This window comes from Schistocerca nitens, chromosome 6, assembly GCF_023898315.1.
Source record: "Schistocerca nitens isolate TAMUIC-IGC-003100 chromosome 6, iqSchNite1.1, whole genome shotgun sequence".
Taxonomy (NCBI): domain Eukaryota; kingdom Metazoa; phylum Arthropoda; class Insecta; order Orthoptera; family Acrididae; genus Schistocerca; species Schistocerca nitens.
In genome coordinates this window covers 16730286-16757185 of record NC_064619.1, presented here as the reverse complement: position 1 = coordinate 16757185, position 26900 = coordinate 16730286, and the positions used below count along the sequence as shown (strand labels likewise).

Genomic DNA, 26900 nt, shown 5'->3' with positions numbered 1-26900 from the left:
CAAATGAAAGATTTTAATAGAGAACAAACAATGTATTTACCTTAATAATGTTGAAAACTCATAATATACATAACAGATCATTGTATATCTTACAAATTTCCAAACTCCGCCATCTCTCTCCCCACATCCACCACTGCTGGCGGCTCACCTCCAACTGCGCAACGCTACGCGCTGTTCACAGCCAGCTGCCTAACACTACAATGGCGAGTATTACAACAATGCAAAGCAGCCACAGACTGCACACAGCACAGCCAGTGATTTTCATACACAGGTGGCGTTACCAATAAAAAAACCTAAACAGCCTACTTACATAGCCCCCATGCTCCCCACAAAAAAATTTTACAAATTGTTTTGGACAGTGGCCAATAATGATTTGATAAAATTTTTTTTATAATTACAATAACAAAGATATCAATTGCACACACTTATTGATACAATGTTGGTCAAAAGCTAAACTTTCTCACAGTCCATAAAGACAGTCCTAATCGTTCATCACAGTAAAATAGCAGTGTTTTTCTCAAAGTCTGAGCAGTAAAAGAAAATGCACACGGAAGTAATGGATTTCCATGCAGTCTTGAAGAAGTAGCGTTGTCCTTCCAACGAAAAGACAGTGCTGACTCTCGACATGCAGACAGGTCATGGGCCGCAACAGAGTAAACCCACAGCGGAGTCAGTCGACGTTTTGAAGAGTATTAGTGGGTAGGTCATCACAGAGCAGACCTACTGTAGTCCTGGTAGAGATTACGGTATTGGTGGGCCACCAGAGGTGCAGACCCACTGCACTCCTTGTAGAAATAATGGTATTGATGGATCATCAAAGATGTAGACCCACTGTAGTCCTTGTAGAGATAATGGTACTGGTGGGTCATCAAAGATGCAGACCCACTGTAGTCCTTGTAGAGATGGCCAGCAGCCATCTGTTGTGACTGTGCAGGTGCACAATCACCATTGAAGAGTCTTGCGGATAATATAGCAAGTCCATAACCGTCACTTGTGCACTCACAAAGTTTTTGGAATTGTCTTTAGAACCAGCAATGCTGTTATCCAGTCCCTTGCTGAATTATTAACACACGCGCAAACACTAACAGTCCCTACTTCTCACATATTGTCCATATACTATGACCAACAGAAACGTGTGCAGTGAAATGGAACTTACAAGTTACTTAATTTTATGAACTGGTGTCAATTAAAATTGTATAACATAAGAATACAAAAGGTTTTTTTATTGGTAACGCCACCTCTGTATGAAAATCACTGGCTGTGCTGTGTGCAGTCTGTGATTTTCATACAGAGGTGGCGTTACCAATAAAAAAAACCTAAACAGCCTACTTACAGGGGTAACACATCTCTAGTGCCCCTAGAGGTGTCGGAGTGGGTAGGAGACTTGGATTCCCTTGAACAATTTGAGCCAAAACTGGCACTCATGTTCCTCACTAATCAGAAAAACGTATCATGAGTTTAACATATCGAGCGCATTCCTGAAGATGCTGCTAGGAGGTGGAAATAATGGCTTGTAAGTAATCTAAAACGACCGAAATTAGTGTGAAATTAAGCAGGCAACAACCGCGGTTAAGTTTCAATTCCAACTTGTTTGTTGTCGATGACACTCTCAAAAATTGTCGTCTCATCTGATCGATGTTATTGCGTTAATTTTTCTTCATATTGGACGGTGAAGAAAAATTCTATTTTTTGCCTTGAGGACCACATTAATACGCAAAACACTGGCCCAAAATAAGATAAGCACTCCTTACAAGGGGCGATAAATAAGTTTCCGTTCGAAGATCTCCATAACCCCTTGCCTACGTGTTGATAGAGTTTCGTAAAACAAATTTCTTAAGCTGAAACTAAAGCTACAGTATTGTAAGAGTCTTAACTATAAGCAATATTGTTTTCAGAATATACCGGGTGATCAAAAAGTCAGTATAAATTTGAAAACTTAATAAACCACGCAATAATGTACATAGAGAGATAAAAATTGACACGCATGCTTGAAATGACATGGGGTTTTATTAGAACAAAAAAAAGTTCACAAAATGTCCGACAGGTGGCGCTGGACAGCAAAACGTGAGAGACTGCGCAAGACAATCGTGTATAAAAGGAGCTGGAATGAGAGAGAGAATCAGATGCGCCAGCAGCCGCAGCATATTGACGTTACCTGAAAAGGCGCTTTTAGTGAAGCTATATTATCAGAGTGGGGAATGTGCTAGTTCAGCGTTACGATCCTATCGCCATAGGAAGGGGATTCGAACACGTAAATGTCCGTTGACAAATGCAGCTGTGGCGATAATGATTTCGAAGTTCGAAGCCACGTGTTGTTTGGACGATAGACCCCGTAGTGGCCGACCGAGCACAAGGCGTAATGCTACTGAGACAGTTTAGGAAGAAATGGAGACTGTAGCGGGTTCGTCTATACACGGGGAAGTCAGCGCTCGTGCAGTCGCACGTCGCACCGGCATTCCGTACACTGCTGTTTGGTTGGCACTGAGGCGTACCCTCCGATGCTACCCGTACAAAATCCATCGGCATCATGAACTGTTCCCTGGCGATTTAGTGAAGCAGAGGGCATTTGCGGTGTGGGCGTTTCAAAAGATGGCGGAAGATGACGATTGGTTGTGTAACCTGTTGTGGACCGACGAAGCTGATTTCACGCTCCGAGGGTCTGTCAACGCCCACAACTGCAGAATTTGGGCTACCGAAAATCCTAGAACTGTCGTGGAAACTCCATTGCACGACGAGAAAGGCACGGTATGGGTTGGATTTACCACATCTACCGTTATCGGGCCTTTTTTCTTCGAGGAAATGCGTGATTATGGTTTTGTAACTGCTACCGTGACGGGTGAGAGGTACACCGATATGTTATAGAATCGCATCATCCCCAGCCTGGCTCATAAAACACCTGCTGGAACGTACGATGTTTATGCAGGATGGCGCTCCACCCCATATTGCTAGACGCGTGAAAGATCTCTTGCGCGCGTCGTTTGGTGATGATCGTGTGCTCAGCCGCCACTTTCGTCGTGCTTGGCCTCACAGGTCCCCAGACCTCAGTCCGTGCGATTATTGGCTTTGGGGTTACCTGAAGTAGCAAGTGTATCGTGATCGACCGACATCTCTAGGGATGCTGAAACACAACATCCGACGCCAATGCCTCACCATAACTCCGGACATGCTTTACAGTGCTGTTCACAACATTATTCCTCGACTACAGCTATTGTTGAGGAATGATGGTGGACATATTGAGCATTTCCTGTAAAGAACATCATCTTTGCTTTGTCTTACTTTGTTATGATAATTATTGCTATGCTGATCAGATGAAGCTCCATCTGTTGGACATTTTTTGAACTTTTGTATTTTTTTGGTTCTAGTAAAACCCCATGTCTTTCCAAGCATGTGTGTCAATTTGTACCTCTCTATGTACATTATTCTGTGATTTATTCAGTTTTCAAATTTATACTGACTTTTTGATCACCCGGTACATGTTTGCTATGGCCGGCACGCTAGTAATCGTATTTCACCATGCGCTTCGTGCAGGTCGCTGTAGGGAGATACTCAAGGATTCTCAAGCGGCGAAAGGGAAAGTAGAGGAGCCGCGTGTGTTGACAGCGCACGTCGTGCGTCCACTCGTCGCCACGCCCCCCTACCCCCGCCCTATCAGCAGCCGAGTCACGCCGGCTGCCGACATATTCGGAAGGCAGCCGCCGTTGGGTGGCTAATAACCCAGTATTAGTTACGCAGCGAGGGACAGTCGGCCCGTCATAAGACGCGTGGGCGCGCGTCCAACCGACGCCTGCTCCCCACGTCGCCACGCTCCGTTCCTGTCCGTTAGGGCTTTTAAACTCCCCAACTCTTACAGCGCACACGTCCTGAACCGCCAACGATGTCGCAAGAAACATTCTTCCCTAGGATCCGCCATTTCGTAAATTTATAATGGCTTCGTTTATATTGATGTAATCGATTAATGAAAAGTTTTACTCAAGTACACTCCTGGAAATGGAAAAAAGAACACATTGACACCGGTGTGTCAGACCCACCATACTTGCTCCGGACACTGCGAGAGGGCTGTACAAGCAATGATCACACGCACGGCACAGCGGACACACTAGGAACCGCGGTGTTGGCCGTCGAATGGCGCTAGCTGCGCAGCATTTGTGCACCGCCGCCGTCAGTGTCAGCCAGTTTGCCGTGGCATACGCAGCTCCATCGCAGTCTTTAACACTGGTAGCATGCCGCGACAGCGTGGACGTGAACCGTATGTGCAGTTGACGGACTTTGAGCGAGGGCGTATAGTGGGCATGCGGGAGGCCGGGTGGACGTACCGCCGAATTGCTCAACACGTGGGGCGTGAGGTCTCCACAGTACATCGATGTTGTCGCCAGTGGTCGGCGGAAGGTGCACGTGCCCGTCGACCTGGGACCGGACTGCAGCGACGCACGGATGCACGCCAAGACCGTAGGATCCTACGCAGTGCCGTAGGGGACCGCACCGCCACTTCCCAGCAAATTAGGGACACCGTTGCTCCTGGGGTATCGGCGAGGACCATTCGCAACCGTCTCCATGAAGCTGGGCTACGGTCCCGCACACCGTTAGGCCGTCTTCCGCTCACGCCCCAACATCGTGCAGCCCGCCTCCAGTGGTGTCGCGACAGGCGTGAATGGAGGGACGAATGGAGACGTGTCGTCTTCAGCGATGAGAGTCGCTTCTGCCTTGGTGCCAATGATGGTCGTATGCGTGTTTGGCGCCGTGCAGGTGAGCGCCACAATCAGGACTGCATACGACCGAGGCACACAGGGCCAACACCCGGCATCATGGTGTGGGGAGCGATCTCCTACACTGGCCGTACACCACTGGTGATCGTCGAGGGGACACTGAATAGTGCACGGTACATCCAAACCGTCATCGAACCCATCGTTCTACCATTCCTAGACCAGCAAGGGAACTTGCTGTTCCAACAGGACAATGCACGTCCGCATGTATCCCGTGCCACCCAACGTGCTCTAGAAGGTGTAAGTCAACTACCCTGGCCAGCAAGATCTCCGGATCTGTCCCCCATTGAGCGTGTTTGGGACTGGATGAAGCGTCGTCTCACGCGGTCTGCACGCCCAGCACGAACGCTGGTCCAACTGAGGCGCCAGGTGGAAATGGCATGGCAAGCCGTTCCACAGGACTACATCCAGCATCTCTACGATCGTCTCCATGGGAGAATAGCAGCCTGCATTGCTGCGAAAGGTGGATATACACTGTACTAGTGCCGACATTGTGCATGCTCTGTTGCCTGTGTCTATGTGCCTGTGGTTCTGTCAGTGTGATCATGTGATGTATCTGACCCCAGGAATGTGTCAATAAAGTTTCCCCTTCCTGGGACAATGAATTCACGGTGTTCTTATTTCAATTTCCAGGAGTGTATTTGCAACGCCTAATGAAACAAATTGTGATGGCAAAGCCCAACGCAATTGGCAGATTTTGGACTCTGCTGCTTCGCACATATAATGACACCTTGCAATTCTCGTTTTAACTCCTGAGAAAGACGGCTGTAGCCGCAGTCAAAAAGCGAGAATTTTCAGTCAATGGCACATCCTGGGAGCCCAGGACTTTCTGTTAAGAGCGTAGGCACCCGCGACCAGAGTCCGTTAACAAGAAAGTTCACTGGTTATGGTGGCGCGTTAATTTGTAAAAATAACTGTCATTCAATGTACCAGACGTCTCGGCCACGGACGCAAGGCGTTCCTTTGGCCGGCCCGTGTGACCGAGCGGTTCTAGGCACTTCAGTCCGGAACTGCGCTGCTGCTACGGTCGCACGTTCGAATCCTGCCTCGGGCATGGATGTGCGTGATGTTCTTGGATTAGTTAGGTTTAAGTAGTTCTGCGTGTAGGGGACTGATGACCTCAGATGTTGAGTCCCATAGTGGTGAGAGCCATTTGAACTACTTAAACTAATTTATGCTAAGAACAAAACACACACCCATGCCCGAGGGAGGAATCCGTGACATGGGGCCTCAAACCGCGCGGCCACTCCGCGCGGCATTTGTTTCACAGTAGACTGTACACTATCTGACCACAAGGTTCCGGACACCTCTATGTAATGTGGAATTAACTTCTAGAGAGGCGAACCAGACAGTGTAAAAGGAGACGCGGAATACTTTGTAGTCAGTAGAGATGCAGTAAGAGCAGAATGGATCGGTCACAAAAGCTCAGTTGTAAGTAGGCTGTTTAGGTTTTTAAGTTGGTAACGCCATGTAGCGCTCTGTATGAAAATCACTGACTGTGCTGTGTGCAGTCTGTGGCTGGTTGGCAGTTACAATATTCGCTATTGTAGTGTTGGGCAGTTGGCTGTTAACAGCGCGTAGCGTTGTGCAGTTGGAGTTGAACCGCCAGCAGTGGTGGATGTGGGGAGAGAGATGGCAGAGTTTTGAGAGCGGACGATCTGGACGTCTGTCCGCCAGAAAAACGAAATTTGTAAGCCTGGATGTCATGAACTGATATACATATTATGACTTTTGGACACTATTAAGGTAAATACATTGTTTGTTCTCTATCAAAATTGCTAAGTAAGCCTATCAGTGGTTAGTGCCTTCAATAGTTAGAATCTTTTATTTAGCTGGCAGTATTGGCGCTCGCTGTATTGCAGTAGTTCGAGTAACGAAGATTTTTGTGAAGTAAGTGATTCATGAAAGGTATAGGTTAATGTTAGTCAGGGCCATTCTTTTGTAGGGATTTTTGAAAGTCAGATTGCGTTGCGCTAAAAATATTGTGTGTCAGTTTAGTGATGATCAGAATAAGTAAAGAGAGAAATGTCTGAGAACGTTCAGTTTTGCTCAGCTGTTTGAAAATCAAATAACGTAAAGGTTTACCACCTCAATAATTCGTTAGTTTTTCTAAGGGGATGTTTCACAGTGACTTCGAATATGGACTAATCATTGGATGTCACCTGAAAAAAAAGTCCATCACCGACATTTAGAACCTCCAAAGCTGCCCAGGTCGAGTGTTGCTGACGTGATGCTTAAGTGGAAAAGGGAAGGATCAATCACAGCTAAATAGAAACCAACCACACCTGATGTACTGACAGGGAGCGTCGAGCATAGCGCTGGTTCGTTGTAATATATATATATATATATATATATATATATATATATATATATATATATATATATATGAAGTGATGATTCACGCTATAGCCTGTGGCAGTCCGCTGGAAGGACTCGAGTTTGGCGAATAGCTGGAGAACCTTACCTGCCATCATGTATAGTGCCAACAGTGTAGTACGGAACAAGTGTTGTTGCAGTACATCTACATCTACATTTATACTCCGCAAGCCACCCAACGGTGTGTGGCGGAGGGCACTTTACGTGCCACTGTCATTACCTCCCTTTCCGGTTCCAGTCGCGTATGGTTCGCGGGAAGAACGACTGCCGGAAAGCCTCCGTGCGCGCTCGAATCTTTCTAATTTTACATTCCTGATCTCCTCAGGAGGTATAAGTAGGGGGAAGCAATATATTCGATACCTCATTCAGAAACGCACCCTCTCAAATCCTGCACAGCAAGTTACACCGCGATGCAGAGCGCCTCTCTTGCAGAGTCTGGCACTTGAGTTTGCTAAACATCTCCGTAACGCTATCACGGTTACCAAATAACCCTGTGACGAAACGCGCCGCTCTTCTTTGGATCTTCTCTATCTCGTCCGTCAACCCGACCTGGTACGGATCTCACACTGATGAGCAATACGCAAGTATAGGTGGAACGAGTGTTTTGTAAGGCACCTCCTTTTTTGATGGACTACATTTTCTAAGGACTCTCGCAATGAATCTCAACCTGGTACCCGCCTTAACAACACTTTACTTTATATGATCATTCCACATCAAATCGTTCCGCACGCATACTCCCAGATATTTTACAGAAATAACTGCTACCAGTGTTTGTTCTGCTATCATATAATCATACAATAAAGGATCCTTCTTTCTATGTATCCGCAATACATTACATTTGTCTATGTTAAGGGTCAGTTGCCACTCCCTGCACCAAGTGCCTATCCGCTGCAGATCTTCCTGCATTTCGCTACAATTTTCTAATGCTGCAACTTCTCTGTATACTACAGCATCATCCGCGAAAAGCCGCATGGAACTTCCGACACTATCTACTAGGTCATTTATATATATTGTGAAAAGCAATGGTCCCGTAACACTCCCCTGTGGCACGCCAGAGGTTACTTTAACGTCTATAGACGTCTCTCCATTGAGAACAACATGCTGTGTTCTGTTTGCTAAAAACTCTTCAATCCAGCCACACAGTTGGTCTGATATTCCGTAGGCTCTTACTTTGTTTATCAGGCGACAGTGCGGAACTGTATCGAACGCCTTCCGGAAGGAAAATGGCATCTACCTGGGAGCCTGAATCCAATATTTTCTGGGTCTCATGAACAAATAAAGCGAGCTGGGTCTCACACGATCGCTGTTTCCCCGAATCCATGTTGATTCCTACAGAGTAGATTCTGGGTTTCCAGAAACGCAGAAACGACATGATACGCGAACAAAAAACATGTTCTAAAATTCTACAACAGATCGACGTCAGAGATATAGGTCTATAGTTTTGCGCATCTGCTCGACGACCCTTCTTGAAGACTGGGACTACCTGTGCTCTTTTCCAATCATTTGGAACCTTCCGTTCCTCTAGAGAGTTGCGGTACACGGCTGTTAGAAGGGGGGCAAGTATGGGGGGGGGGGGGGGTGTCATATTTTCTGGAGACAGGTTAAAAAATGGAATGTAGGACTACCCACCATGTCTTCCATAGACTTGCGAGCAGCTTCATGGCAGATCTTTTACAGAGAAGAGCTGTTTTGCTGGCCTTTGTTATCAGAGAGAGAGAGCGGCGGAGACGCAGCGGTCTTCCCTGGAGCCGGACACCCCGGCTCGTGCCGTCGCGGCGCTGCGGTCGCCAGACTGTGACGACGGGTGTTTTTCTTGTGCCACAGGATGCTGAAGCACGTGCAGCTGAGCCCGTTCCGGTCGCGCTCCGACACGCTGAGCCTCAGCTCGACCGCCAGCTACTCCAGCCTGGGCAGCCCGGAGCCGCTGCTCTCCAGCCGCTCCTCTTCCTACTCCAGCCTGAGCGAGGCCTCGCCCGCGGTGAGTACCTGCCGCGCTTAGCTTACCTACCACCAGTACCCGCCTATATCCACCAGCTCCGTGACTTTTCCCCTGCAGAGGCACTATGCCTGCCGCATTACTGCTTCTGGATGGCCGACTATAGTATGACACATTAACGATCGATGTTCCTGTAGCCAGTCCACTCTACGTCAATACACAGACCCGTACTCGTAGTATTACGGTATATTGATAATTTTTACTTATGGACGGAACAGAAACCAAAACACTGCATTGAAACAAGCGTTCACTTCATAGTGCTGTGGAATGTGGGCTAAAAAGCCACAAATTGGCATTCATAAGGAGAAGAACAACACCAAAATTCAACAGGAGCGTAATATGTAAGAAATTGTCCACGCAACCTGCCACTGATGATGCCTTGCAGAAAATAAAGGCGAAACGCGTATGGCACTAAAATTGTGTTTCATTCAGTTGCTGTCAAACGGTCCATAAGTAAAAATTATCAATATACCGTAATATTACACGCAACTGAGGAAGACAGGACTACAAAAGTTGAAGATGTCCGTACTCGTAGTTTTTTTCAGTTGCAAGGTACAATGTACAGGGTATTTTTTAATTTTTAAATTTCAATTCCACGCTAATATTGTAAATGCAAAAGTAACTCTGTTACCTTTTCGCGACTAAACCGCCGAAACGATTTCAGTGAAATTAAGCGTGGAAATAGCTTAAACCATGAGGACCCGCCAGGGTAGCCGAGAGCGGTAACGCACTGCTTCATGGACTCTGGGAGGCGCGCCGGCCCCGGATCGAATCCGCCCGACGGATTAACGACGACGGCCGGTGTGCCGGCTAGCCTGGATGTGGTTTTTAGGCGGTTTTCCACATCCTACTAGGTGAATACTGGGCTGGTCCCCACGTCCCGCCTCAGTTACACGACTCGCAGACATTGGAAACACGTTCACAGTATTTCACGACTTACACTAGACGCAGAAATCTGGGGTACACTAATTCCCTCCTGGGGGATATGGGGTGGCGGCAGGAACGGCATCCGGCCACCCCTTAAACATTAACATGCCAAATCTGGGTAACCATGGCCGACCTTGCGTAACCGCGGGACTAGGCGCAAGCGATAGATAGATAGCTTGAACCATGAGGATGAACATAGGCTACTTTGGAAGGCAAGGGGAAAAGGTCAACCACTAAGAAAGTCAGCTGCGGTATGGAATATAATATCCTTTATTGCACCAGGGAACGTAAGTAACCTCAGAAATTATTAAATTTCTTGTGTAATGTACAGCTACTCAGATAGCACAATGCATAGGTGCCCATGGTCCTCTGCACACATCACGTGACGGCGAAGCTGCACATTCCGCGTCGTCGTACGTTGGGGCAGTTGGTGGGGGCAGGGGCGCTCACATCGCGAGCTGTTCTTACCCAATCAGCCAGACACTTTGGGGCAGCCATGTTATTGCACATACAATAGCTTACTTACTCACCATCAAAAAGCTACTGATGTGCTAACGCACCTGCCACTAACAGCTAGTTAAACATGCAATAAGGTCCATTCTCTTTTATGATTGTTATCACTTGTTATCCATTAATTATATGTACTGGCCGCTTAGCTTTGCTGGACTATTCCCAACAGGTTACCATCCCTGCGATGAGGTCGTGGGTCTCTACTACAGGAAACCACTGCCCAAAGTTCCGTTAATTAATTAACGAATTTACCCCAGCATCAGTAGTTTGCTCCTACAGTGCTCTTACTACTACTGTACCTACTTTTACTAATTACTGAGCGCTGTTCCAAGTACAACTACTCGTAGTACAGTAAATGGGAGGATGGACACCATCTGATTATACGGCAACTCCAGTTCGCAGTGTGTTCGGTCCATCCCGAAGACAAATGGTTCAAATGGCTCTGAGCACTATGGGACTTAACACCTGAGGTCATCAGTCCCCTAGAACTTAGAACTACTTAAACCTAACTAACCTAAGGACATCACACACATCCATGCCCGAGGCAGGATTCGAACCTGCGACCGTAGCAGTCGCGCGGTTCCAGACTGTAGCGCCTAGAACCGCTCGGCCACCCTGGCCGGCAACCCGAAGACAACCAGCCCACGTGTGATGGCGGTCCTGTCGGAAGCCATCCCCTTACTCCGATCCCCTTTCAGAGACAGGAAAGGGAGCATCCATCGCACATCGCAGCCTCCATCTTCTTCGTGACGTTTGAGGTGTGCACCAGGGATGACTGACGAACCAGATTTTCCGCTGGTGCAGATTACAATCCGTTTTTGAGCTGTCATATTTGTACCACTCACTGTTGCTGTCCTAAGTTACATATTTTATTACCTAGCATCTTTAAGATTGCTAGATTGTCTTCATCGTTTGTCGGTTGCTTTAGATCTTGAGTATAAAATTGTCTTGTTTTTTCTTTCATTACAACCTCAGTAAGAACGGGACACTCAAATATAACACGTGGTGTATATACGTGCATGACAGTGACACTCTTCTCATCCCGGCCATTGTGGCCGAGCTGGTCTAGGCGCTTCAGTCCGAACCGCGCTGCTGCTACGGTCGCAGGTTCGAATCCTGCCTCGGGCATGGATGTGTGTGATGTCTTTAGGTTAGTTAGGTTTAAGTAGTTCTAAGTTCTAGGGGACTGATGACATAGATGTTAAGTCCCATAGTGCTCAGAGCCATTTGAACCATTTTTTGCGAAAAGCTGCATGGATCAGACACTTGCTTGAAAATAAAATGAAAATTAAAACGCTTACAGCCGTCATATGTTTTATCTGTGATGTTTCGCAAGGTGTTTTCAATGTTGTTTTATTTACATGCAGTCAGTCTAAACAAAGACTGCTCAAAAGAGTCGCTATGTTGATGGAAAAAGGGACTCGTTCCCACTAGTAATATCACGTTCTTCAAAATGTAATGTAACACGTCCAGTTGAGGGAGCGAATATAGTGCAAGTGTAGTCCTGTGGTAGCCAAGCAGAAAGAAATGCCCCTAGCAGCAGGTAGTTGCGAGGTTCTGACGTGGTATGTCGGCCCGTTGCCTACCTCTGGGAATACTGGAGTTCTCTGTATAGCAGTGAGCCACACTAGTAAGGTTTCTGACGAAACGTGCCTTTCTTTGCGGTACGAGATGTGACCACAAGAGTGGCAGCCACGATCCGGGCCGAAGGTCAGCGCGCTTGTCGGCTGCCGGACCTCGGCGGCTAGCTGGCCGGCTGCGGGCGCGAGTTCGTTGCTCTGGTGCCGCGGCGGACCGCCGAGTGGGCGTTGGCCCCCACCAGCTGCTCCGACCGCGCCCTCTCCCCGGCTACTGGTCGCTCCGTACCGCGGCTGGTAGGGAAACCCGCCATCACAGAGCTTCTGTACGGCGCCCTTACTCTGACCTCTCGAGCTATTCTACTTTCCAGTTTATCTACCGTATTATTTATTCGAAAATGCAACCTGGTCAGTTGAAGGAAGGCAGTCAAGGTTGGAGCAGATTAAAACTGCGTGCCGGACCGAGACTCGAACTCGGGACCTTTGCCTTTCGCTGGCAAGTGCTCTACCAACTGAGTTACCCAAGCACGACTCACGACCCGTCCTCACAGCTTTACTTCTGCAATTATCTCGTCTCCTACCTTCCAAACTTTACAGAAGCTCTCCTGCGTAATGGTCCCGAGTTGGAGTCTCGGTCCTGCACACAATTTTAATCTGCCAGGAAATTTCATATCAGCGCACACTCCGCTGCAGAGTGAAAGTCTCATTCAAGGTTGAAGCATTTCTCCGATGTTTTTCAACCTCTACACTGGGCATGCATTAACGGAAACCAAAGGGAAATTTGAACAGGGTATCCACATTTAGAAAGGAACCCGCCAGGACAGCCGCGAGCGCTGACGCGCTCCTTCCTGGACTCGGGTAGGCTCGCCGGCCCCGGATCGAACCCCCCGGCGGATTAACGACAACGGCGGGTGTGACGGCCAGCCTGGATGTGGTTTTTAGGCGGTTTTCCACATCCTAATAGGTGAATACCGGGCTGGTCCCCACGTCCCGCGCCGGCCGCGGTGGTCTCGCGGTTCTAGGCGCGCAGTCCGGAACCGTGCGACTGCTACGGTCGCAGGTTCGAATCCTACCTCGGGCATGGCTGTGTGTGATGTCCTTAGGTTAGTTAGGTTTAAGTAGTTCTAAGTTCTAGGGGACTGATGACCACAGCAGTTGAGTCCCATAGTGCTCAGAGCCATTTGAACCATTTGAACCCACGTCCCGCCCCAGTTCCACGACTCACAGACATCTGAAACGCATTCACACTATCTCACGATTTACACTAGATGCAGACACCTGGGGTCCACTACTTTCCCGGGGGGTATGGGGTGGCGGCAGGAAGGGCATCCGGCCACCCCTTAAAATTAACCATGCCAATTCCGTTGTTCACCCTGCCGACCCTGCGCACAATGCGGGATAAAGACGGTAGCAAAAGAAAAAAAAAATAATTCGTGTTTAGAAAGGAGATATAAAAACTTAGCGATTACCTCGTAATTCCGTCAGAGACGGCAAAGGACTGGTAAGAGCAGTTGGATGAAATCGATGGTGTTTTGGAATAGGTTGTAGGTTAAAGAACAACAAAAGTAAAACAAAGGTCCAGAATGAAATTTTCACTCTGCAGCGGAGTGTGCGCTGATATGAAACTTCCTGGCAGATTAAAACTGTATGCCGGACCGAGACTCGAACTCGGGACCTTTGCCTTTCGCGGGCAAGTGCTCTACCAGCTGAGCTACCCAAGCATGACTCCGGCAGGAGAGCTTCTGTGAAGTTTGGAAGGTAGGAGACAAGGTACTGGCGGAAGTAAAGCTGTGAGGACGGGGCGGGAGTCGTGCTTGGGAAACTTGCCCGCGACACGCATAGGTCCCGAGTTCGAGTCTCGGTGCGCAACGCAGTGTTAATCTGCCAGTAAGTTTTAAAACAAGGGTAACGAAATGTACTCGAATTAAATCAAGTAATGCTGACATGGTTAGATTAGGGAACGAGACAGTAATAGTAATAAAAGAATTTTGCTATTTGGGGCCGGCTGCAATGGCGTCGCAGGTTCGAATCCTGCCTCGGGCATGGATGTGTGTGATGTCCTTAGGTTAGTTAGGTTTAACTAGTTCTGAGTTCTAGGGGACTGATGACCTCCGATGTTAAGTCGCATAGTGCTCAGAGCCATATGAACCATTTTTTGCTATTTGGGAAGCAAAATAACTGAAGATTGTCGAAGCAGAGAAGATATAACATTCAGACTGGCAACAGCAAGAATGGCGTTTTCGCAAAAGAGAAATTAACAACATAGTATATAAATTAGGATTCTAGGAAGTCTTTTCTGAAGGCAAATAGTTGAGACGACGAAAGAGAAGCGTTTTGAAATGTGGTCATACAGAATAATGATGAAAATTAGATTTGTAGATTGAATAATTAATAAGGGGGTACTGAATAAAATTGTCGGAAAAAGGAATTTGTGCCTCAACTTGACTGAAAGCAGTTCAAATTAAATGGCTCCAGACTGTAGCGCCTAGAACCGCTCGGCCACCCCGGCCGGCGACTGAAAGAAGTGATTGAATGATAGGACACATATCGAGGCATCAACGAATCGTCAATTTGGTAATGGAAGAAAATGTGGGAAGGTTAAAAAAGTAAAAAAAGTGTAGACTTGAATACAGTACGCTGGTTTAAATGGATGCTGGTTGCAGTATGCTTGCACAGGATAGTCTAGCGTCGAGAGCTGTAGCAAACCAGTCTTCGGACTGGAGACCACACAACATACACGACAACAACCTGAATTACATTATATCTTACATCAGATTGGGATTTTACACTTCAAGTACTTTCTACGTCACAATCCCTTAATAATCTATCATTTTAATATGAAACATAGTAATAAAATAAAAGTAACAGAACAAAAAAGATTTGAAAGAAGGTTTGAATTTAGCTAGTGTCATTCGGAATAATAGTTTTGTCTAACAGTACAATCAATACTAATACTGTAATCTGGGAAACATGCTGATGGAAGAAGGAAGGATGATGAGGAAAATTATTGCCCCCTCCCAAAAGGAGGACGTAAAGCAACCAACAGTTTGTCTCACCTCAATGGAGATATTACGAAACGAAAATTGAAATGTTTTGGACATGTTCAAAGACTCCCGGAAGGACGTACTGAAAGACTCCCAACAATTATGCGTACACACAAGATTGTGACACACGTCGGAAAATTAAAGAATATGCTATGGACTCAAAAAACATCTCGAGAAAGTCCATACAGAAGCAGTGGAAGTAGAAGACAGGGACCTGTTCAGTCATATGGAAAAGCGTCATGTCGTACAGCGAGAGAATGAGATTCCAAACAAAACCAGGAAACAAGTGAAGGGGCAGACCATTCCACTGCGTACGGACGGGTTTTACACATAATAAACAGTTTTGTAAACGATTTATTTTTCCTGTTGTATCTGCAGCTGTCCTTTGTAGCATATTCCTCCTCAGAAAAAATTTAGGAATTTTCGCTTTCTGTATGATTTCTACATCTGTCACCGATTACAGGTAACGCAGACGTTCTGTTCGCCAATACTTTCTCTCTCAGTCTGGTGAATTCCGCGTCCAGCTGGGTATTCACGCTATAGTCCACGAAATCGGCAAGTAATCCCGAGGACCAGGGTAGCCAGACAGAATACCGACTGCTTTGTGACGGACTCGTGTAAGCTGCGTGAGTCTCCAGTAAGCGGCATACGGCGCGAGCGGTCGCAGCGACGCGCGAAGAAGGAAACGCCAGCGTGGCGCAGAGCCTCCGACCCCCTTAATGCGTCCAATTAAGAGCTGCTTTTTGTGACGGCTCGCGACCTCGCTTCCTGGCGCCAACACAGCTCTGTGGCTCCTCCGTCCGGGTGTCAGACGAAAGCCGACGCTCACAAAACGTACGTGCAGCGCATCCTTATCAAAAGGCTGCAGTGTGTCCATACCTCGTATAGTAGATTGACAGTGATCGCTGGGACATTGGACGAGTCCGACATCTTCTGTCGCTTCTCTGATTAGAACACGCGGTGTGAACGATTCTGTCGTCAAATGTGACCGGATTAATTTCGTTCTATACAGGGTGAAAAGTATTTAAACCGACAAACTCTGGGAGGTTTTAGGGGATATCAAAATAAATATTTTTTTCCTATTGTCATTTTTTTCCCATGAGGATTATTTAAACCGGTGGAGGCCGTATTACGCTCTTCATTTGTTAGAGGTCGTATTACTATCTTCAGCCGTTAGAGGGTGTAATAGGCTCTTCAGTTGTAGGCAACTCCTGTCCACTAGTGTAGTAGTGCATTGTCTCTGATTACTAATGGAGCGACACACCTGGAGTGAGTACACTGATACGGTTGGTGCGTACTACGTAGCGCACCGCCCGAATCTCGTGGTCGTGCGGTAGCGTTCTCGCTTCCCACGCACGGGTTCCCGGGTTCGATTCCCGGCGGGGTCAGGGATTTTCTCTGCCTCGTGATGGCTGGGTGTTGTGTGCTGTCCTTAGGTTAGTTAGGTTTAAGTAGTTCTAAGTTCTAGGGGACTGATGACCTTAGATGTTATGTCCCATAGTGCTCAGAGCCATTTGAACCATTTGAACCAGTTAATTATTCACCCAGAGCACAGTTTTCGCAGTGCTACCTGGAACAGTGTGAAATGCATCCTACATTTCCATCCTCTGTGTTGTTTACCGATGAAGCAACGTTCTGGCGTGATGAAGTCTTCAACATGCTCAATTCGCATCTTAGGAGTGCGGATAACCCACATGCCACAGTTACTAGCGCTCATCAAGTGCGGTTCTTCGTTAATGCATGGGTCGGTTTTGTTGGGGACTGTTTAATTGGGCCGTATCTGCTACCTAGGCCATTAAATGGCAGGCACTATTACAATTTTCTCGCCAGAGCATTGCCAGAATTGCTGGAAGACGTCCCGCTCTGTACAAGACAACGCATGTGGTTCCAACATGACGGGGCGCCGGCACATTTCAGTCGTAGTGTGCATCGATTCGTGGACCGACGGTTCCCAGAAACGTGGATTGGCAGAAGTGGTGCTGTACCATGGCCTGCTCGATCCCCAGATATGTCCCCTCTGGACTTTTTTGTGTGGGGAGAGATGCTCAACCTTGTTTACGCAACTCCTATTGCATCGGAAGAGGATCTGATTGCCCGAATAGTAGCAGCAACAGGAAAAATTCAGCATACTCCTGGGGTTTTTTCCCGTATCAGACAGAACATGATCCGACGGTGTAACCTTTGTTTACGTGTCAATGGAGGCATTTTTGAAAATCTACTGTAATTGAAATTGGGTTGTGTTAATGTGTTGTCTCTTGGTCATACAAAAATGGAAAAGTGTTCGTTGGTTTAATTAATTTGCCGCCAGAGAAATCTTCCTCTACCGGTTTAAATCCTCCTCATAGGAAAAAATGACATTAGGGAAAAATATTTGTTTTGATGTCCCCTACAACCTCCCAGAGTTTGTCGGATTAGTTACTTTTCACCCTGTATATACAGTAGTTGATGCTCTACTTCCAAGAAATTAGGCCACTGCTCGAGAAACACTCTTGAACAATTGTGGAATTTCGCAGTCAGTGACAAGAGTAATTAAAAATATTCAGAATGTTCCATTTATCTCGAACACACAAAATACCTTTTTGTTCTGAATCATAAGTCTTCTTCCTGACTGGTGTGATGCAACCACCACGAATCCACCTCCTGTGCCAACCTCTTCATCTCGTAGTAGCACTTGCAACCTACTGTACGTTCTCAATTATTTGCGGGGTATATTCCGATCTCTGTCTTCCTCTACAGTTTTTACCCTCTACAGCCCCCTCTAGTACCATGGAAGTCATTCCCTGATGTCTTAACAGATGTCCTGTTGTCATATTGTCCCTTCTTCTGGTCAATGTTTGCGTTCTACTCCTTTCCTCGCCAATTCTGCGGAGAACCTCCTCATTACTTACTTTATCAGTTCACCTAATTTTCAACATTCGTTTCTATCACTACATCTCAAATGTTCCGATTCTCTTCTATTCCGAATTTCCCACAGCGCATGTCTCACTGCCATACAATGCTTTGCTCCAGACATATATTCTCAAAAATTTCTTTTTGAGATTAAGAAATATGTTTGATACTATCAGATTTCTCTTGTCCAGGAATGCCCTTTTTGGCAGTGCTGGTCTGCTCTTTATGTCCTCCTTGCTCCATTCATCATAGGTTATTTTGCTGAGTAGGTAGCTCAAAATGGTTCAAATGGCTCTAAGGTCATCAGTCCCTTAGAACTACTTAAACCTAACTAACCTAAGGACATCACACACATCCACGCCCGAGGCAGGATTCGAACCTGCTACCGTAGTAGCGGCGCAGATCCAGATTGAAGCGCCTAAGAACCGCTCGGTCGCAGCGGTCGGCCTGAACAGGTAGCAGATTCCGTAATGTCATCTACTTCGGGATGACCAATCCAGATGTTAAGTTTCTCGCTGTTCTTTTTTCTGCTCCTTTCATTACTTTTGTCTTTCTTCGATTTACACTCAGTACATATTCTGCACTCATTAGACTGTCAATAACATTCAACAGGTCCTGTAATTGCTCTTCACTTTCACTGAGAATAGCAATGTCACCAGCGAATTTCATTGATATCCTTTGACCTCGAACTTTAATCCCACTTTTCAATCTTTATTTTATTTCTGAAACTGCTTCTTGGATGTAGAGCTTGGACAATAGGTGCGAAAGACTACGTCCCTGTCCCACACCCTTTATAATCCGAGCCCTTCTTTTTTTGCCTTCCACTGATATTGTTCCCTCTTGGTAGTTGTACATATTGTATATTATCCAACTTTCCCGAGAACTTGTTCGCATTTTGCCAATAATTTCTCATATCTTGCACCATTTTTCGCTGTGGAATACTTTTAGCAGGTCGGTAAATCCTGTGAGCGTGTCTTGATTTTTCTTTTCAGTCTTGCTTACTTCATCAACCGCAACGTCAGAACTGTCTCTCTGGTGCCTTTATATATCCTAAAGCCAAACTGACTATCATCTAACAGACCCTCAACTTTCTTTTCGATTCTTCTGCATATTACTCTTGTCGGCAACTTGAATACATGAGCTGTTAAGCTGATAGTGCGATAATTCTCGCACTTGTAGGCTCTTGTAGTCTTCGGAATTTTATGTATGATGTTTTTTCCGAAAACACTTTTTTATACAGAAGCAAAATCAAAAATGTATCAAGCAAATTTTGTCTAGCTACCAGGCGCACAGTAACCAACATGACTGGCTTCTTTGTGACTTCGTTCGTCACGACGATATTAACAGTATTAAGTCTTTTTTAAACAGGACCCTATATTTGTTTACTCGGTAATCCACTTCCTGTCTTCGAGACCTTTTTTCAAAACCTATGGCAGTGTACCATTTGCGCAAACATGACATTGCAAGAAACGTAATAATTTTTATGTAGCTCCATATATTGTAGCAGAAATAAAATAAAAATAGCCATAGTGTATCTGTCCTCACCAAGGTTTTCCCTTGATTGTAAAGCAAGTGAAGATAATTCCCGCACTTGTAGGCTCTTGTAGTCTTCGGAATTTTATGTATGATGTTTTTTCCGAAAACACTTTTTTATACAGAAGCAAAATCAAAAATGTATCAAGCACTTCCCGCTCCCCAACTCCCCGCTCGCTGGTATGTGACTGTAAGGGATGTACAGCAGTACAACACCATGCCAGTACACTTAAGCACGGAATGTAAGATACAAGTAAATCAATAAATAAAAGTAAAAAGAAGAATAGATAAACTGCAAGGCAATCAGTTGTTCACTCATTCAAGAGACCTGTATCTTCTGGAGCTGTATGAAACATGCATACGACAAGCTGATTAGTTCTCCCAAAAAAACTAATGATCTGTTAGACCCCTCATTTCTTCTTATTATGACATACTTTATTCTTCATACGCAAACAAAATAATTTAAATCAGTTACTGGAATCGATATGTGTTTACATCCTCTGAAAAACTCGTATTACAGGGACGTTATTTACCTTTTTATATAGTTTTCTGTTCTCTTTAAAATTTTCCTCTGGCGCCGGTCGAAGTGGCCGAGCGGTTCTAGGCGCTGCAGTCTGGAACCGCGCGACCGCTACGGTCGCAGGTTCGAATCCTGCCTCGGGCATGGGTGTGTGTGATGTCCAGAGGTTAGTTAGGTTTAAGTAGTTCTAAGTTCTAGGGGACTGATGACCTCAGAAGTTAAGTCCCATAGTGCTCAGAGCCATTTGAACCATTTTTTCCTTTGGCGATATTTAATTTGCATTTAATTTCTGAATGATGACTCAAAGCAACAAAATATCGATTTCGCTTCTGGTACAAAGCATTCGAAACGGAACGGTTATGAACTTTATGATGCCAAAAAATGGTTCAAATGGCTCTGAGCATTATGGGACTTAACATCTGTGGTCATCAGTCCCCTAGAACTTAGAACTACCTAAATCTAACTAACCTAAGGACATCACACACATCCATGCCCGAGACAGGATTCGAACCTGCGACCGTAGCGGTCACGCGGTTCCGGACTGAAGCGCCTAGAACCGCACGGCCACACCGGCCGGCTTATGATGCCAAAGTGTGTGTCTGAGCAAGTGTGAAGTGCTGTTGCAGATCCTCAGCAGGAGACACTTGAAATTCTCGGGCGCATGCGCATAACGGGTGTCATAACACTTGTTCGTTACATCCATACCGCGTCTTAGAATGGGCATATAATCACTCGCGATTTCTTCTTTTTCGCCTCAGATTATTTTACCTCCTAGCAAACGCTGCTTACTACTTCCTCGTGGAGAAGGAAGGCCGAGTTACACAAAGCGTGCACGCTTCAGGTAAGCGGGCGTATCTCCGCGATAAGCGCGCTCCACTTTCACTGGCGGCCAGTGGTCGGTGCAACCAGATGCCAGAACTGCCCTGCTCGTACGCTGCCGGTGCGTTGCAGTGGATGTCAGCAGCCGGCGCGGAGAAAGTGAGAGAGAGGAAGAGGCGGGGACGCAATTAAGCAACGCCCTTCATTGTCTAGGGCCATCCTTTCCTCGCTACTTGCGAGTGAGCTTCTTAATTACTTAGGGGCGGCTTTCTTTCGTATGTAGTAGGAGTAACAGTCGCGTGTAAGCGCACAGTAGCGAAGTGTGCCTGGCACAGCTGACGCTTTTCATACTGTTACCGATCTTATCTATGCAGTGCGGTTGCCCCCCGCCCCCACCCTCAACTCTCTCTCTCTCTGTCGTGTGTGTGTGTGTGTGTGTGTGTGTGAGTGTGTGTGAGCAAGTGATAGGGAGGGAGGGAGAGAGAGAGAGAGAGAGTGAGAGAGAGAGAGAATTTGTCACTGCTGAACTATTCCTGCCTTTCATAGCTTGTGTGCGAAGTCTGTTTTCAAAACATGACAAGTATACATTCCAGACACTCAAATACTACTGCATGCAGCTTACTGCTACAAAAAATCAATATGAATCGTATGCATGTATTGGTGGTTATCATACTGTACGAGAACACGGCATTAGTAGCCCTCACAGTGTGTTTTACTGAAGAGAACTCCACCTAAAAATTTTCAGAGGTGGTTGTATGGACCAAAACAAGAAGCATATCTCTAGTAAACATGGGCTTTAAAGTACCTATTTAGCTATGAGCACTAATTCATTTTCGCTACTATGAAACACGGCTCTTCTATTGAACAAGAGCTCATACCTCTTAAGGTATGCATTTTAGAGCCCATGTTTGTTTTCTTTTTTTTTTTTTTTTGGTCCATACTAGTGTGTACAGTTTTTGTGATGTTTAGTAGGTGTACATAAACGCAATCAAAGTTTTTATTATTAATAAACACTTCATTCTTTTAAATATAAAGGAGTGCTTCGGAACGCTTGAATTACTGTTTGCATTTGTGCCTACAACGCAAACTTCGTGTGCTCAATAGGTCCCGTAGAGAGAAGTGGAGAACTGCTTAAGACAGTGGACTGAAGTCGAAGGGTTCAAATCCTCGTGCAGTATGGCTTTCGTACATCGCTGTACGGATTCCGCGGTTTCTCTGCTTGACAAGGACACTATCGATATGTTCTCCATTCTTGTACTACCACCACATGTTCATAAGAAGCCCCTCCAGCGGCATTTCCAGCCACACCAGAAACAAGCAGAATGTGTGAGGAAACCTTGTCTCTACTGCATAAGGCTCTCACGCTTGCGTGAGTAATGAAGAAAGTTTAGAAATTCATTACAGGTTGTCAAAAGTACGATATCAAATGAATAACACATGAGAAGAAACAGAAGTAGGTGACGCTCAGGGGGATGGATACATAAAATATCGCTCTGAAATGATTAATGAATGCATTGAAATACAAATCTTAGCTCTTAATAGATTATCTCAGGTCAGCTGTGCGACATGTAAAATTAAAGCAAAGAAATAATAACTCGGAGATTGAAATGATCCTTGCAAGAATTTGTTTGCCACAATCACGTTAGTGGCTCTGAGCACTATGGGACTTAACTTCTGTGGTCATCAGTCCCCTAGAACTTAGAACTACTTAAACCTAACTAACCTGAGGACATCACACACATCCATGCCTGAGGCAGGATTCGAACCTGCGACCGTAGCGGTCCCGCGGTTCCAGACTGCAGCGCCTAGAACCGCACGGCCACCTCGGCCGGCACGTTAGTGGCGTTCCGGTCCTGTGTCACTGATAACCATCTCGCTCAGATACTTGAAAGAGGCACATAACGATTGAATCCGAACCACGTTGCAATTCTGTGGTCTTCCACATACAGAAAACTTTGTTTTAGTTTGAAGTCTTAACACTGGTTTGATGTGGCCCGCCACGAATTCCTATCCAGTGCTAACTTCTATCTCGGAGTAGTAGGTACGCCCGACATCCTCAGTTAGCTACATCTACATCTTTACTCCAAAAGCCTATGGCGGAGTGTGCCATTCTATTTTCCCCCTTTCCCTGATCAGTCGCGTATGGTTCACGGGGAGAACGATAGCTGGTAACCCTCCGTGTGGGCTCGAATTACTCTGATTTTGTCTTCATGGTGTCTCCGCGAGATTTACGTAGGAGGCAGCAATATATTGGTTGACTCTTCTAGGAACGTGCGCTCTCGGAATATTAACAGTAGGCCATGCCTTGATACACGACGCCTCTCTTGCAGCGTGCGCCACTGAAATTGACAGTGTGTCCCGTGACGCTTTCGCGCTTACTAAATGAATCTGTGGACGAAACGCGCCGCTGACCTTTGGATCTTCTCTGTTTCCTCTATCAATCCTGTCTAGTACGAATCCCTCACCGACGAGCGATATTCAAGCATTGGTCAAACTAGTGTTTAGTTCCGTTGTTGATGAACTACGTTTCTTGCGGAATCTTCCAATGAACCTCAGTCTGTCATCTGCCTTACCCGCGATTAATTTCAAGTGGTTCGTTCCATTTCAAATCACTCCGTACGCGTACTCCTAGGTATTTTATGAAAGTAACTGCTTCCAATAATTCTTCTGCAAACGTGTAATTATACAATGAAAGGGTCTTTCTGTTTATGTACTCGCAATGCGTTACATTTGTTTATACTGAGTTTCCATTGGCACTCCCTGCACCAAGCGTCAATACTCCACAAGTATTCCTGCATTTCGCTATAATTTTCTAGCCCTGCGACTTCTCTGTATACAAGAGCATCATCCGCGAAAAACCTCATGGGCTTCCGACATTATCTACTAGCTCATTTATATACAGGCTGATGAAAAATTCGCGCACTCGGACTGCGCAGCGCGATTCCTCACATACTAGCAATACAAAAATGCTTCTCACAAAATTTCGTTCTGCGCATATTTGGGTCAGTAAATGGACTTTGAAAATTGGCAGTCTGGCAACACTGTAATTGCATGTACCGTAAGTACCACTGTCAGCACTCTAGTGCAGTGGATAGCGTTTTGTGTTAGCATGCAGGAGGTCAAGGGTTCGATTCTGGGTCGAAGCGTACTTGTTTTTATATGCCAATTTCATTCTGCGAAATAATACTGTAGTATACACCTGAACTTACGCCACATGTACCCGACATTTACGAGGTAGATTCCTAACGAAATCAGTGGACCTGAACGTGGCAAGAATAATAGTTGGTACTAATCGATGGTACCTCCGGGGGGAGGGTACACAGAAAACAAGTTTGGAATCTAGTACACGCAGTAATGCGAAACAATTCGCGTCCACGCAAAAGGCTTGTTTAAAAGCTGATCAATGAAAACGATTGTTCTTCCATTTCTGTGTTCGTAGTGTGTGAGTGCAAATGTTTTGTGGAAGACGCACTATAATCGTTGTAAGACGATCAAGATGCCCGATACCGTACCACGCACACTATATTTACCAAATAAAAACAAAGTCGCCTCAATCCAGAATCGAACCCTCAACCTACCACATGCTAACCGAAAACGCCACCCACTGCATCAACCGCGTATCACTACTCCTACGTACTGACAGAGGTAGTTGCCGTAGATGTGATTACAGTGTTGCCACAATGACGGAAATATACGCAAGACGAAATTTTGTGAGAGACATTTTTGCGTAGTTAGTATGTGAGAAACCGCTTTCCGAAGACCTAGTGCGCGAATTTTTTTTTCACCCTGTATATTCTTGAAAGTAGTGGTTGTATAACACTCCCTGATGATGTTTTTACGTCTGAAGACTTCTCTCCGTTGAGTACTATATGCTATGTTCTATTTGCTAAAGACTCTAGTCCAGACAGTTGGCCGGCCGAAGTGGCCGTGCGGTTAAAGGCGCTGCAGTCTGGAACCGCAAGACCGCTACGGTCGCAGGTTCGAATCCTGCCTCGGGCATGGATGTTTGTGATGTCCTTAGGTTAGTTAGGTTTAACTAGTTCTAAGTTCTAGGGGACTAATGACCTCAGCAGTTGAGTCCCATAGTGCTCAGAGCCATTTGAACCATTTTTGAACCAGACAGTTGGTCTCATGTTCTGTACGCTCGCATTTCGTTTATTAAGTGGCAGTGCCGAACTGCATCGAACGCCTGCCGGGAGTCAAGGAATGCGGCATCTACCTGGGCGCCTGTTTTCCGGGTCTCGAGACCCACAATAGAATACTGGTACCGATCAGGATTCGAAAATCAAATTTTTCTGACATTTAAGCAGAGAGACTGAGCGAGATGCTGTACAGAGATGTACTAACGAGGCGCGAGAATAGCTTAGCACACGAGACGGTGACGGCTGCCTTAGTTTCCTGGTTCTACATCTTCATCTGCATACATACTCCGCTAGCCACCGTACGGTACGTGGCGGAGGGTGCCCTGTACCGCTATTAGTCGTTTCCTTTCCTACTGCTCTCGCAGATAGAGCGAGTGACAAGCGGCTATCTATATGCCTCCGTATGAGCGCTAATTTCTCGTATCTCATCTTCGTGGTCCCTTTGCGAAAAGCATGTTGGCAGCAGTAGGATCGTTCTGCAGTCAGGTTCAAATGCCGGTTCCTCAAATTTTCTCAGTATCCTCGAAAAGAACACCGCCTTCCATCCTGGGATTCCCATTCGAATTCCCGATGCATCTCCGTAATGACTTTTCTGGAGACTAGAAATCTACTCTGTAGGAATCAGCATCGGTTTCGAAAAAGACGATCGTGTGAAACCCAGCTCGCACTATTCGTCCACGAGACTCAGAGGGCCATAGACACGGGTTCCCAGGTAGATGCCGTGTTTCTTGACTTCCGCAAGGCGGTCGATACAGTTCCCCACAGTCGTTTAATGAAAAAAGTAAGAGCATATGGACTATCAGACCAATTGTGTGATTAGATTGAAGAGTTCCTAGATAACAGAACGCAGTATGTCATTCTCAATGGAGAGAAGTCTTCCGAAGTAAGAGATATTTCAGGTGTGCCGGAGGGGAGTGTCGTAGGACCGTTGCTATTCACAATATAGGTAAATGACCTTGTGGATGACATCGGAAGTTCACTGAGGCTTTTTGCGAATGATGCTGTGGTATATCGAGAGGTTCTAACAATGGAAAATTGTACTGAAAAGCAGGAGGATCTGCAGCGAATTGACGCATGGTGCAGGGAATGGCAATTGAATCCCAATGTAGACAAGTGTAATGTGCTGCGAATACATAGAAAGAAAGATCCCTTATCATTTAGGTACAATATAGCAGGTCAACAACAGGAAGCAGTTAATTCCATAAATTATCTGGGAGTACGCATTAGGAGTGATTTAAAATGGAATGATCATATAAAGTTGATCGTCGGTAAAGCAGATGCCAGACTGAGATTCATTGGAAGAAGCCTAAGGAAATGCAATCCGAAAACAAAGGAAGTAGGATACAGTACATTTGTTCGCCCATTGCTTGAATACTGCTCAGCAGTGTGGTGTCCGTACCAGATAGGGTTCATAGAAGAGATAGAGAAGATCCAACGGAGAGCAGCGGGCTTCGTTGCAGGACCATTTAGTAATAGCTCGGTACGGGCTTTTGATGAAGTTTCGAGAACATACCTTCACCGAGGAGTCAAGCAGTATATTGCTCCGTCCTACGTATATCTCGCGAAGATACCATGAGGATAAAATCAGAGAGATTAGAGCCCACACGGAGGCATACCGACAATCCTTCTTTCCACGAACAATACGAGACTGGAATAGAAGGGAGAACGGATAGAGGTACTGAAGGTACCCTCCGCCACACACCGTCAGGTGGCTTGCGGAGTATGGGTGTAGATGTAGAACCGAATTGGAATTCCCTACCAGAAAACTCAGGGTTGGGGTAAGTGCAAGGTACCCGCGATGGCGAAG

General features: G+C 46.1%; 1 protein-coding gene across 2 annotated transcripts in view; it reads left to right on the top strand.

The window, feature by feature from the left end:
- The window catches only part of LOC126263044 (uncharacterized), a 483472-nt gene that overhangs the window by 214107 nt on the left and 242465 nt on the right, over nucleotides 1-26900 (top strand). For both annotated transcript variants that reach the window (XM_049960018.1, XM_049960017.1), the window contains exon 3: nucleotides 8961-9114. In XM_049960018.1, the coding sequence (XP_049815975.1) occupies nucleotides 8962-9114 (153 nt within the window). In that variant the 5' untranslated portion in view covers nucleotide 8961. The remainder of the gene's footprint in view (nucleotides 1-8960; nucleotides 9115-26900) is intronic.